The sequence below is a fragment of the Equus asinus genome, chromosome 9 (assembly GCF_041296235.1).
Source record: "Equus asinus isolate D_3611 breed Donkey chromosome 9, EquAss-T2T_v2, whole genome shotgun sequence".
Classification (NCBI taxonomy): Eukaryota; Metazoa; Chordata; class Mammalia; order Perissodactyla; family Equidae; genus Equus; species Equus asinus.
Window position 1 is genome coordinate 56,932,993 of NC_091798.1, and position 14,898 is coordinate 56,947,890.

At 39.2% G+C, this 14,898-nt stretch overlaps 1 protein-coding gene and 1 non-coding gene across 8 annotated transcripts in view; both read right to left on the reverse strand.

Moving 5' to 3' along the window:
* TNFAIP8 (TNF alpha induced protein 8) overlaps positions 1-14,898 on the reverse strand; it is a 110,421-nt gene that overhangs the window by 7,135 nt on the left and 88,388 nt on the right. Inside the window, exon 1 of one of the 7 annotated variants that reach the window (XM_070517552.1) lies at positions 14,009-14,126. The exons of the other annotated variants lie outside the window; for them this stretch is intronic. Within the exon in view, the coding sequence (XP_070373653.1) occupies position 14,009 (1 nt within the window). The 5' untranslated portion in view covers positions 14,010-14,126. Of the gene's footprint in view, positions 1-14,008; positions 14,127-14,898 lie in introns of those variants that run through there. 7 annotated transcript variants of the gene reach the window in all.
* Positions 13,876-13,982, reverse strand: LOC123275893 (U6 spliceosomal RNA). Its single transcript, XR_006512067.1, has one exon. It is a non-coding gene; the product is annotated as a U6 spliceosomal RNA (small nuclear RNA).

Sequence of the window (14,898 nt, forward strand, 5' to 3'; positions counted from 1 at the left end):
ACATATTAGAATCTTTTCATCAAAACCATTTAAAGTAAAAAAGTTGCAGTATAAACCTTTAGTGAGAACTAGTATACACTTCCTGTGGCAACTTATTCCTCCAGGGTTCTGGAAAAGAAGATTATACTTACAAAAGTCCAAATATTCTGTATATAATGGTCCCATGAACTGCCATACTGCTCAGGGATATTACTGAGAATCAGTCTCCCCAACTCTGAGAATAATGATCCCCACCTCTTGGAGTTGTTCCAAAGATAAATGGACATGGGCCACAGAGAAAAGTCTCACAGGATGCCTGGCACAGAACAGCTCTCTCCACAGGTTTGTTTAAAGAACTCAACAAATTAAACTTCGAATACATTCTGATGCTCTTTAGTACTGCATCACATTTGGTCAAAATTAATCAACTCCTTCCAGAAGCAACATGGAACTGAGAAATGCAAAATGCCATATGGTTGTGTTCATGAAAACACAGACATCAAATAGGTCAGTTAATAAGGAGTTATATTTCCTTTTCCATGATGACATTTTAAAAAAATCTAACGTATATTAAAACTTTACTGGGGAATTTCTCTTTTTTTTTAAGAGGTTGAATTTTAAGGTGTTTTGAAATTTAAAGTGTTGAATCTCTTGTTAGCAACAGATTGAGTACTACAAGGACTCTGATAGGTAGCGTAAGGGTATTCTGTCCAGTGAAAACTGGCCCCTGGAGAACAGAATCGAAGGCTACCACAGAAAGACAAGAGGAGAAACAGTGTCAGCTTCTACACGAAGCTGTGCCACAGGGTTAAGATGTAATGGAAATGGGCCAAACATAACGCCAAAGTGAAAACCCACAGTGGCCACCAAGATTACTCCAAAAAGTCACAGCATCTCACCCAGATTTTCCAAAGCGTCCCAGAGAATCAGAGACCTGAAGGCAGGGCAGGAAGCCAAGGAGGAACAGCGTGGATGGAAAGAAAAGCCTCAAGGTCGAGTCTCAGGTTGTAAACATGGGTGCAATTTAATTTCTTCAAACCTCAGTTTTCTCATTTGCTAAGGTGGGGCATCATTTCCAGTTGGCATAGTTTAAATGAGATTTAATGAGTTACAAGTCTGAAAACACCCAGTGGTGTGCTAGGCTTGTGACAGACCACAAAGGCACACTGAGTTTTGCCCCTTATTTAATACAGCTGAAAGATTCAAATTCAGTATTTTAACATACCATTGACAAATAAAAATGGCAAGCAGTAAGAAATATTGGAGTATATGAGGAAGTCATTTGGTATAAACCCAATTCGGCCTGATTTTGTTTTTTCCAAAAGGGCCTGACTGTGGCTATTGAGCACGCATTGCATATCTGCTTTAAAACATTTACTATGGCAAGAACAAATGGCCTTAAGATAAACGTGCAACTTCCCCCTACATTGGCATTTCCTTAAGGATAAGCATCTTTCCTTAGGCTAGGAAGTGATTGCTGCACTCACCTTTGACCACCCAGCTCACCTATGACCACCCAGCTCCAGACAGCAGACCTGCCACCCTGCTGTGTTCCCCGAGACAGCAGACCTACCTGCTGTTTCCATCAATCACCGTGCTGACACAGCAGTCTTGCGACTATTGTAAAAGGGACATTTCAATCATATGTGAAACATCCTGTTTGGGGGTATATAACCACTCTGTGCACCCCACTTCTTCGGTGCCCTTTCTTCCTTCAGGAAGAAAGGCCCCGCCCGGGCCATGGTCCTCAGATTTCAGCTCAGAATAAACTCTCCCAAATTTTCATTTATAGATTGGTTATGGATTATTTTCGTCGACACCATGTTCTTTCTACTCATTTCTCCTTATATCTCCTATTTCCCAAATTTGTGGACAGGGGAAATTATGTCCTAAAGAAAACACTATAAAGACATTCCCTGTGTGATATCAGGCTGTTTTTGTTGCTTTAATTCTGGAATCTTTTCATCATGATTTTGGGTTCAACTGTGCGTTCTGTATTCCCGTGGCTTACTTTTGTGATGATTTTGAAATTAAAATGTCATTGCCTGAGTTTCAATTCCTTTAACTTCATATAAGACTACATCTTTGCTCTTTTTCAGACAGTTTGCTCCAGGAATCACGTGACGCCTTGACGGCTTGCTGCACGGCAGAAACTCAGACCAGATATCCCTGCCGCCCTAGTTCACTAATTCCAGGATTCGGAAGAAGTTTGATGATATTTATAAGAAGTGGTAAGGTTGCACCCCCAGGAATGTCAGTCTCGTAAATATTAGGACAGAGGATACAGGAATAGAAATGAATTTTGTGGCTACCCACAGTCAGAGGGAGAGGTTTACAGTCATGAGAACCCACTGGTTAGCCATTATATTTTAAACTCTTATTACATTATCCCAAGAACTGCCCAGAATCTGCATGATCTTATTGAAGCTTCACAACAACCCCAAGGAGGCTATTATTATCCCCATGTTACAGATAAAGTAACTGAGGCCAGGGAGATTAAGTTACTTTCTCAAGTAAGTAGAAGAGAGGAATTTGAACCCAGATATCTCCTTAATCTATTCTCTTAAGAATTACATTACTCTACGTGAGCTTTTAAAAAAAGAGGTTCCTCTTGAAGGTAGGGGACGACCTAATAATACTCAGCTAAGTGAAGTGAAAGAAAAGACAAGAAAGAGACCACGTCATAGAGTTTCTTGTCCAAATAGGATACCTTTGAAAAGGGCACCAGTAGTAATTACACCATGACAACAGACCTGTGACTATCCCAGGTAAATGTAAGTAATCACTAAAGACTACTTAAGTACGTAAGTGCTAAAAACACTCAAGACTAAATAAGAAAGGGTTAAAAGTAAGGATTAAATATTTAGGACCTGAGAAATTTCTTGGGAACCCCACAAAAGCACTAGCCAGCTTTTTTCCAAACTACATTAAAAACGAAACGAAAAACTAGTTCTTCCAGAAGTTGAGTGTAATGGGGAAAAAACTTCTCGAGTTAAATAAGTTTGAGAATCAATATATACTAAGATCCCCTTTGAGATGCACAAAATGATTGATCATATGGGAAAGGTCTCGAGGATTAGTGCAGCAAAGGAACATCTTAACTTTACTTACCCAAGTTCTCCAAACTAATTTCGCAGAGGATCCATTAAGAAATTAATGGATAGGATAGGTAGGGATAATGGTAGGATAAAGTCAGTGGAAATTATTGGCTAACAAATTGACTTGGGTTCTTCCACCCCTCTGGAATGGATTCCCGATTGTCACATGCAAACAGGGGAGGGCAAGACAAGCAGTGGGGCACAGCCAGGCAATGTGGCAGCTGTGAACCTGAGCTCTAGAGTCACACTGTCTGCATCAGAAGCCTGGCTCTGACACTGAGCACCTGGGTCCCCGGGACAAAGGACCTAACCTCTCCATGCCTCAGTTTCCTCAAGTGCAAATGGAGAGACCTCAGGTTTTTATGAGGATTAAATGAGAATAATCTACGTAAAGTGCCTAGAATAGTGCCAGATATAAAATAATTAGATCAAGTAACATAAACTATTCTTATCCTTACTATTAAGGTAAATATTGTTGAAGTTCTCCTGGTATGAGATGATACATTCTTGTAATCATACAGTCTTCTGAAATAGGAGTGACGGAAGAAGAGAGAACATGAACCCGTAGACAAAACATTCAACAGAACTTCTGAGTGTTTATGATGTATCAGATACTGTGCTTTCATTTTGCTGGGGTGGGGGAGGGAAGCTGGCTTTGAGGAAGGTTTCATAAAAGGACATTGACCCAAGAGATTGCCTTTGAAGAAAAAGATTCTGCCTTACAGAAATAAATGTGACTGTCTTCCAGAGCTGACCTATAGAATTCCTACTGGCAGGTTAGGGATTAAAAATTTGCCCAGCAGTGTACCTATATGTTAGAAACCCAAGGATGCAGGTGGGTCCTATGGATTTTAGAAAAACCTTAAATGCAAACTATGCATAACATCTTGTCAAAGCCCAGGGAAACTCACTACAAAGATACTCAGTTTTTGAGAAGATACTGGCAGGGAGAGGACAGATACAGCAGGTATCTGGGGCAGCATCCTCAGTGGCATGGGCCATCTGCAGTAGAAGGGCCTGGAGGCTTCCTACAAATGCAGATTGCCCGACCGACTGCATCAGAATCCCCAGGACTGCAGTCTAAGAAGCTGCATTTGTAAGAAGCACCCTATGGTGGTTCTGATATAAAGTTGGAGGACCCTTCTCTGAGGTGTACTCCTAGAAAACTGTAGTTTACAATTTTCTAATAGACATACTCTGGCCATGAAGGCATGTTGAAAGTAGCCTATGAACAGATTTAATTCCCTCTCAGATTTTTTTCACCAAAAAATAGATGTGCGCCTGTACACAGAATCCAGGGAAAATGTTTTCAGAACAGAGCTTATTATATTAAAGCCTCAAAGAATTTTGACAATGTATCCAAGAGAATAGAAAAGTTAGTCTCCTTAAGATGAAACTTCAGCCAAAATTTTAAAATTGAGACCTAGCAACAGGTCTCATATGTGTTTACAATTAAATAAAAAATATCCTACAAGCACTTATACCAAACTGACTTCAGTGAAATAGTCCTTTTCTTTTTAAATTAAATGAACCCTTCCTTCTTTATTATGTTGGATTAGGATATGTTATGTTTTCCTTAAAGACTTTTCGATTAAGCTGTGTTTATTTACATATTTTCTTGAGACATGAAGCCTTTCCACTGTTGATATAATCCAACCTTCCGCCAGAATGCAGAGGAAAATCCTCTAAACAAGCTCCATGATGATCTACACTTTCCACCTCCTGTTCTCCCATCCTGCCAGAGGCCCTGGCTCCTGATGAATATTTATATTCACGCAGTGCTTAGAAAACCAGGAAGAGATTTAAAATCCAGCACACTGGGTGCAGTTTAGTTACTGACCCAACCCCTAAAACTGGCATCAATGGTCAAACACCCTTTCTGGTCTCATCAAGATGCTCCTGGACATGTAACAAAGACAACCAGACACTAAATTCTAACTGTCATTTGTGTAGTACTCTAGAGTTTGCAAAACATTTTCACTATAACACTTTCATGTTTACGATATATGGTTTGGTCCTCTTATTACTGAATCCTGAGGGCGCCAGACGAGAGAACTGAGTCTCAGAAGTCAAGTGACTTGTCCAAGGACATATAATTAGTAGCAGAACTGAAGTACACTGCTGCCTGCTATAGTATACAGCTGCTCTGTAAGAAAAGTGAAATTAAGATAGTGTTTGCTGTTTACGAATTTTGTGTTAAATACCATGATGTTTTTCAGCCAGCTGCAGAACTGTACTTCCTAGAGCTTGTCTGCTCCCCAAGATAAAGCAACTGCTTGAACCAAAAAAGGAGCACAGGTATTACACATCAGAGAACAGAAACTAAAGAAAAGCTGTGTATCTACTCTCATCCTCTCCCTCCCTCCCTGCCTGAAAAAGTCCTGCTCATCCTTTAAGGCTCATTTAAATGCCACCGCTTCCAAAAAGCTTGTTCAAATCTAATAGTGAAATAATCTCTCCAAGTCCAACGGACAGAATAAATCTCTCCTTTTTCTAACATACTTTTCTGCCTTGTGGAAGTAAATTCCATCTTACCTCATTTAATTATCATCCTTGACAACTAAGGTACCATGTCTATTCATCTCTGCATTCTTCAGTGTCTAACATGTACCCTCTGGTTAGCATGAAATGAACTAAACTCCAGTGCTCCAATCTGCCTCCATGGACCCCATCAATATCTTTTACAGCAATTCATGAAGATGTGTCAGGAAATCGATTCAATTTCATGTATCTAGAGCTTAACAAATGAATTTATTTGTACTCCATGGACAAAAACATAGCCCTACCTGTGGGATGTAAATACTTTTTTTTTAAAGGAGAGGAAACTATATAAAAGACATGCATTTTTTTGTTGTTTTTGGTTTACTGCTTTTCTCCCCCATCCTTTGCCAAAACATACAGCACAACCAGCTACTTTTGTTTGGAAAAGTGACCATATTTAGTTAACTCAATCTCCACAGCAAATGTTCTGGAATCTTCCATGCAAATATCCCAAACTCATCTGTTTGAATATTTTAGGAGAAGTAACCTCTTGGCCTCAGCTTGGGCATCTGTCAAATATGCATCTTGGCATAACCTCCCAGTACTCTTGTCAAAACCTTTCCCCAATAACTGTATTAAAATGTTAAGCTAGTCAAGCATTTTACAGCCATGTCAATGTCCTGGAAGCTTGATCCTGTTAAAGAGAAGCAAATGCTCACATAGGATTTGCTGAGCCTTAAAGTGAACTATCTCATCCAAATATCAAGATACAATGAAAGTCTGAAATTCTAGGATAAAACTCTAAAAACCCAGAGGTTTACAGAAGCAGCACTGCTTACCCCCGGGGACTTCCAGCACGGCACTCAGGTTCTCTGTGAAGTGGTTTCTACCGCTCTGTCTAAGCTTTTCTCCTCTGCTCCTCATGCTCAGGTATCACCCGCTGTTTTACTTAGATCAGGATGTCTTGCAGAGGTTGTAACCTGGACACCGCATTATCTGGCCTTCACCGTGTTGTACTGTTCTTAGAATTAGTGGTCCATGTTAGAAAATCAGGAAATTTAACCTTGAAATCTGTGTTTCTGATTTTCTTTCAATTATCATAAGATCTGACCAAAATGGGCCCCCATTCCCACATAGCAACAGCAGTCTTGAGCTAGACCATGGCTGCCCTCTTTAGAAGGAGACCACCACCCTTTCCTGTTCACCACAGGCCCTGCCTGGCCATCTTCACACATTTACATTCATCTCCCAGGCTCTGTAGACCTTTGTGTGGACAACTCCTTCCTGACAGAAATAAATGTGACTATACTGCAGAGCCAACCCACAGAACTCCTATTGGCTCATTAGGAACTAGAAATTCTGCCCAGCAATGTACTTGTACGTCAGAAAGCAGAGCACGTGTGTGAGTCCTACAGACTTTAGAAATAATTTAAACATAAATTATGTGCAGCCAGTGAGATTCTAAGGAGGGTGTGCTGAGGGAAGTAGAGGGAAGGTTAAGGGCAATAATGATTTGTTTTCATAACACTTGTTATTTAGTCACAGACTTCACGAAGCTACATTTGGGCACCAAAATCTGCCCCTCGTTTCTACAGAACATATTAACTAGGTCACAGAGAGGTGGTAAATTTGCCAAGTTTATAAAGATCCTGGAGAAAGCTGAACTTGGCTTTTCCCTATGAGTTTGGAGCTCCACACAGTAAATGGACTTGTACCAGAAAAGCCTTCCCCCCAGCATTCATTCATTCACTCATTCTTTCACTCAACACATTTTTACTGAGAGCCTACTGTGTGCCAGGCAAAGCACCTGCTCTCAGGAAGCAGAGATTCTAGTAGAGGGAGACCTAAGACATAAACAAACATGTATAAAAATGTCAACTAGTAACAGAGGTTAGAAGAAAAATAAGGTATGTGTGTGTGTTGGGGAAGAGTAAGAGGGGATGTTAGTGGGGAGAGGAAGCTTTGCTATTTTATCTAGGGGAGTTGGGGAAGGCTTTCCTGAAAAGGTGACATTTGAGCAACGTGAAGGAAGCAAGGGTGCCTTGGGTGAAATCCTATCCATTCCCCCCTGGTTCTTCCCAAATACCACCTCTTCTGTGAAGCCTTCATTGACTAACTCAGGCAGAAATGCTCTATCCTGGTTCTAATTTTTACTGCAAACTGACTTAAGTCATATTTATTTGCTCCCATTTTCCCTGAAAGTAAAATCTTTGGGATTGGTTCAATTTATTATTTATTCCTTGCCATAATAAATGCTCAATTAATCCTCTAAATACACCTGCTGGATTAAAAATATTCCCAGGTCATCTTAGAGGGGCAGGAAAATAAGGGGAGAGGAGTGGAGAATGACTGTTTTTTATAAGACACAAGCAAACTAAGAGACTATAAATAAATTATACTATTAATTAGGTATCACATCTCAAATATTCTTACCTAAGAAATGAATAGTCCAATGTAATTCTTTGGAAAAAGTTTATTCTAAATGAGTCAATTCATAACTAAAGATAGGCATCCAAAAGAACCATCTCTTGATAACATTTGGAACTGGTAAGAATTACTGAATAACCCACACTCTGCAGAGATAATAATTCTGTTCCCAGGATAGACAAAAAAGGCATATTTTTTGGGCAGTGGATATGAACAGACATTTTTCCAAAGAAGATATATAGATAGCCAACAGGCGTGTGAAAAGATGTTCAACATCACTAATTATTACGGAAGTATAAATCAAAACTACAATGAGATATCACCTTACATCTGTCAGAATGGCTATAATTAACAAGACAAAAAATAACAAATGTTGGAGAGAATGTGGAGAAAAGAGAACACTCATACACTGCTGGTGGGAATGCAAACTGGTGCAGCCACTATGGAAAACAGTATGGAGATTTCTCAAAAAATTAAAAACAGAAATACCATATGATCCAGCTATTCCACTACTGGGTATTTATCCAAAGAACATGAAATCAATAATTCAAAAAGATACATGCACCCCTATGTTCATCGCAACATTATTCACTATAGCCAAGATGTGGAAGCAACCCAAGTGCCCATCAACTGATAAATGGATAAAGAAAATGTGGTGTGTACATACATACACACACACACACACACACACACACACACACACACAATGGAATATTACTCAGCCATAAAAAAGACAAAATTATTCATTTGCAATAACTTGAATGGACCTTAGGTATTATGTTAAGCGAAATAAGCCAGACAGAGAAAGACAAACATCATATGATTTCACTCATATGTGGAAGATAAACACATGGATAAAGAGAACAGATTAGTGGTTATCAGAGCAGAAGCAGGGGGTAGACAAAACGGGTAAAGGGGCATATACATATGTGATGGATAAAAACTAGACTATTGGTGGTGAGCACAATGTAGTCTGCACAGGAACTGATATACAATAACGTAACCTGAAATTACACAATATTATAAACCAATCTGACCTCAATAAAATATTTTTTTAAAAAAGAAACCTAAAAAACAATGAAGGCATATTTTTTAGGACTAATTCTAAAAAAATGGAAATTTTAAAAGGCATAAACTCTACCTTTCTTTGCTAGTTTGTTAAGAAAGAAAAAGTTAAAGATTAAGCTGGGATATAATGTAAAATCTTAGATTTTATATTTTGCCCTTATTGAAATTGGCTAACTTAAAATTATATTTAGAATTAAAAATAATAAAGCCCCCAAAACCATGAAGACAAATAGTTTTGCTAAAATAATTATAATCCTTTGATGCTGATGACACATATTTGGTATATTAAACTCATTTTTCAGTTAGAGAAAATAACTAAAAAGACCATTATAGTTGTTCTCTTGTAAGAACTAAAAAATGTTTGCCTAAATATATTAACTGGCTGTCTTGGAGATGGATTACTTCCCTAATGGTAGACATTTGGGTAAAATAAACTTTGGCAAATAACATAACCGATCATTTTACAACTAGTTGCCAAATAACAAAATAAATCATTTCTCTAAAATACTTTGGCAGCCCCTACCTTTTTGTAGCTGTGTCTTCTCAGTCACTCACTCAGAGCTCTAGAATTAAGGCCACCATTCCACCTCCCACCATTTCTATCACCAGTCCTATTTTTAGAGATAGAAGAAGCCATGGAGACCACAGGCAGGAAAACAGAGGCTGAGGTTAATGTAGGGTCACAGTGCGACCCCTAAAAACTCCTGGTCACTGGCACCCCTGTGGAAAGGTGCTTTATGTTGGAGTTATCAAAAGTAGCAAATAGCAATTCCCCCATTCAAAACAGAGCTTATAAACTTTTGGCTGGTAACACGTTTTGGTTGGGCCCCCATAATATATTTTTCTTTTCAAAATTCTTTAAAAATTTTTTCTTAAAGAAAATTCCTAAAACATAAAATTCACCATTGTAACCATTTTAAAAGTGTACAATTCAGTGATTTTCATTATATGTACAATGTTGTGCAACCATCATCATCATCTTATTCTAGAACATCTTCATCATCTCAAAAATGGGCCTTCATAACGTTTTAATTTTTTTGTAATTAGTAAAAAAACAAGTAAAAGTTGGGAGCAGTGACATAAAAATTCTTATTTCCAGCTTCTCAAGAAAAATATGAACTTCGTGGAGGAGAGGGGAGAAACTCACCCTCTCCAATTTAACACCTGGCCACCTGCCTACGGGCCAGGAAATTACCCAAGGCATATGAGTTAGCCACCTCTGCCTTAAACGATCAGGGGCTCAAACCACTCTGAATCACTTTTCAGAGAGCCTGGGTGGGGCTCCAGCAGGGATTCCATGGGGCTAACAGCCCTCCACTCCCCTAGCTGGCAATCAAGCTGGGCGAGACGGCTTCCCAGCTCTGACCAGCCAACAGATCTCTAGGTTTCCATCAACTTCTTTATTCACTTTTCTCACAAAATGCTTTACATTTTCCACCCTAAGATCCTTGCTGAAATCCTTTTCTTCACCCAAAAAGCCATCCTGTATCTACCTGAGTAACATCCTAAACCCCTGTCCTCTGAGAACCACCGTCACAACTTGCCTTTGTTTTCTACTTACTACCTGTGTTTTACTTCCCTATGGTTACTTAGTCTATTTTTATTAAAAAATTAATTTATTTTAAAAGGAAACCATATATACTGTGTGAATGGAAACTGGTACTATTCCCCTAAGTATCATAACCATAACAATTATTAAAAAAATGTTAAACCATAAAAATTAATTCAATGAAACAAATTTCCAATATTGTTTGTTTCTAGCCAGAAATTGTTGCCTGCCAAAGGCCATGAGCCCCATGTCTACCTGCATGGTATAAAAGAAGGTGAGTCAATGTGAGTAAGGCGGCAAAGGTCATACAGCCCCAGACACAGACATTCTCCATGAATGATGCAAAATACTCCAAGGGAACTGCAAAGGGACTAATCTTCTCATAAAGTGACTGAAGATGATTTAACACTATGCCTGGGGCCTCCTAAAATCATTCCTGTACCACCACCAGTGGTACATGTACCATACTTTGGGAAACAACCACATGCCCCTCCCTTCCAAAGCTTCCTGCCAATGCCATCCACCTCAACAGTTCTGCCTCAAGTATCTCAGCCACAGATAGCCCTTCTTGAACCCAACCCAGAGGTGGCATTCCCCTCACATGTACTTCCTTAAGTGCATGTCTGATAGCTCCTCTAGACTGAAAACTGCTCAGGACAGAGACAGGTCTTCCACGTAGCTTATCTTTCTCTGGTGAAGACTCCTGGCATTAACTTACATCTCGTCAGATTCCTGGCATATGCCTGTTTGATATTCCTGGTGAGGAGAGTTTTGAAGTGACTTTTAAAAATTCCAAACCAGTTTCTAAATGAACTTAAACATATCCTAGTACATAACGTGCTCACAATGGTGAAAGGCACAGGGATAAAACTCTGCATTTCTTTGCTATTTCTTACATTTTGGAGTATTATAAAGCAATAAATACAATTACTACTGGGAAGTCATTCTTGGTGTGCTAAGTAAGAGCTCCTCTATTTAGGACAGTTTTTTTTTTAAAGGGAAATAAGTGTGCCTAGCAGTCTGGGAAGGGAGGGGTGTGGTCTAGGCTTTGTCTCTGGAGTGGACAAAGGGGTTGAGCACTTTCTATGATGACTCCAGGAATCATTCATGCCCAGGAAGAACTGATTCACACTACCAGGGTCAACTTGGTAAACAGACATAGGACAAAGATCTCCATAAGCAAATAAAAGCAGTGTTAACCAACACAACATTTAAAAAATATATTAGGAGATAATTTATGATGGTCAATTTGTACTGTTATGGAATCTAGATTATTTTCTAAAAGACTGGAGGGCTTATAAGATCTGCACAAATCACCTGTTGATGCTCGTCTTATAAGGCTAGGAATATAATTTTATGGAGTCAAATGATTAGCAAGGATTATGGTCAAATTTTTCTTCTTGGGAAATATTACTGATCATATCTAGCAGTTATTTTACATTAAGTTCTTGATAAATAACAGAAGCTCCAATTAAAACATTTGTTCTATGGAGAAAGATAACCTACGTTATTGAAATGTTCTTCTTCATGTGATTTCTAGTATTGTCATTGCTTCAAAGGCAGAAGATATCTTAGACAAATAATACTAAATTTATCGCCAAGATGTGAGACAACGTCTATTATAAAGAGTACTTGCCTAGGAAAAAGATGAGTCAAGTCTTTAGAATGTGTGATTTGAGTCATTTCTAAATCTGAAAATTGAATCTACCTTAACCAAACAGTTTCCTCCTGTTAATTTTCCATTTATGCTATTCGGTCTACTCCTGCCTGGAAAAGGACTGTGAGGGCAATTAATGGATTTGCCAAAAAGAACGGCTTTTTCTCTTAATGTTTTCAGCATCTATCTTTAATGCCATTTGTTAATCTTGGAATGAAGGAAACAGATGCTACTGTTGGATGTGAAATGTTGTCTCATACAGTATTTTTAAGCAGTCAGCTGTACAGTTAGTCTTTATATAGGCAACGAACAAGTGCTTCTCTGTACCTTTATTTCCCGGAAACATACAAATACACAAATGCCGGAACTCCACCCACATTCCAATGCAGGGCACATTCTATAGCAAATACCCAAAATGAATTCTGCCATATTTTCCCTGTTGAGGAATAAAATAAAATCTTTTTTCACTACATCCTATAGAACAAAATAAAACCATATACCGTACTGCCCCCACCAAAACTTAAGAACCATGTTTAAATGAATGTTTACACTCTAGCTAACATCAAAAGGAGTTTAATTCTTGAATAGCAAGTGTCCAGCATCTATGAATATTTTTCTTCTGTTAAATTTGAATTATCACAAAACAGAACAATCTTAGATACAGGCAAAAAAATGTAGAATTCTTGGATTAAGATTCCAGGTCCAAGTGTAGCCTTAATAATCTCCCACTTCTCCAAGGTTTTAATGGCATCTAATAAAGTATCGAGGGGTCAGGGGTTGGGTCACCTTTTCTTGAGCTGACTTATGGCTCACTGCATTCTGATGGAGGGTAGAGAATCTGAAACATTTTAATATATATATTTTTAAATCCCTAGGGGTAGCTGAGAAGATGCCTGCAACTCCGGCTGGAGGGTGGTGTTGGGTCAGTTGAGGTCTCAGTAACAGCTATTCTTCTGTCTCTGGGCTCAATGCAAAATAGTGGCCAAGCCTAAAAAGGCCAGCACTTTGGACCCTTTTGGTCTTAGAGGCAAGATTTTCTTTTCAGGCACAATTCATATCATTGTGAGCAGCAGCTTGCCTTTATCACCCATCATTTGATAGAACTTCAGGGCACATATGTTCATGGTTAAGCAGGGTTGAGGCCTTTAATTTGCTGTCAAAGTCTGATAAAGTCCATCTCTCATCTTCTACAAATAAACTAACAAATGAAAGCTGGGATTTTAGTTACTAAAAACATTAAATCAAATTTAAAGCCCTCTTTTACTCAGCCCAAAGAGTTTTACATTCAGATTCACCCACTGTTTCTCTGTCTCCTAATCAAGTAACAGCTTTCTCTTCTCTAATCTGTCTTGTAAAAATTGTGTTTTTTTTCTTTTGCTTTTTTTTTTTGGTGAGGAAAACCGGCCCTGAGTGAACATCTGTTGTCAATGTTCTTCTTCTATTTTTTTTCCCCCAAAGCCCCAGTACATGGTTGTATATCCTAGTTGTAAGTCATTCTAATTCTTCTATGTGGGACGCTGCCACAGCGTGGCTTGATGAGTGGTGTGTAGGTCTGCACCCAGGATCCAAACCAGAGAACCTCAGGCCGCCAAAGCAGAGTGTGAAAATTTAACCACTCAGGCACGGGGCTGGCCCTGAATTTGCATGTCATCCTTGCGGAGGGGCCATGCCAATCTTCTCTGTATCATTCCAATTTCAGTATATGTGCTGCTGAAGTGAGCACTGCTTTTTATTTTAAACTAGACTTACTAGTAATAAGTGTCTCTGAGGTGATGCACGTCCCAGTGGCTGAAACCCAGGAAGAATGCCACAGATGTACAACTCCAAGGAATGGAAACGGAGAGATGCTCTTGTGGCAAAAGAAACAAAAAAGCTAGAGAAAAAAAAAATAAAGCAGGCATTTCAAACACACAGCTTGCCTAAAAAGCTTCCTTTTCCATTGCCCACAAGATGTGCCAGAAGAGTTTTTGACGATAAAGCCCATCTGACCCAAATTTGAAAGACAACTCTCCAGCTTCCATCACCTTTCAACAGAGTAATAAGTTATCCTGTTACTACTCCAGCAGCCTGGACAGACCTGGTCTGGCTAAAGCTCTCCCATGGCTCTGCACTCAGCTTAGGCCTGACCCCTGTGATTCAAAACACCAGCTAGGACACTAAATATCAACCACATGGCTTCAAAGGGCACCAGCAAGAAGGTCCTACCAGGCCTTCTTAAATGCCCCCATATGCACAGCATTCTGAAAGGCCATCTTGGTTTTAGCTGACTGCTGGTACTATGGATGGTACAACTACCTACCGAGTTACAACGCCCTCCTGTACCTAAAAACCAGACATCAATGCCAGGTGTTGGATCATCATCAATGTTGGATGATCCATGAATCTCATGAAAACAGCAAAGATTTAAATTCTGCAAAATTTTTTACCCTCTGGACCATGTCTACCCTCACATTTCATTGGTTATCAAGCACTTTCTGTCTGCCTACAATGTGCCCATTATCATAAAAACTAGAAGAGTCTCACCACTGCAAGAGTCTTCATCACTACAAAGGTCAAGGAAATTAACATTTTAGATCAGGGAATCATTTCATTCAACGAAAGTTTGGCTTGTATAAACAGTCTCCTTTCTCCCCTGAAAG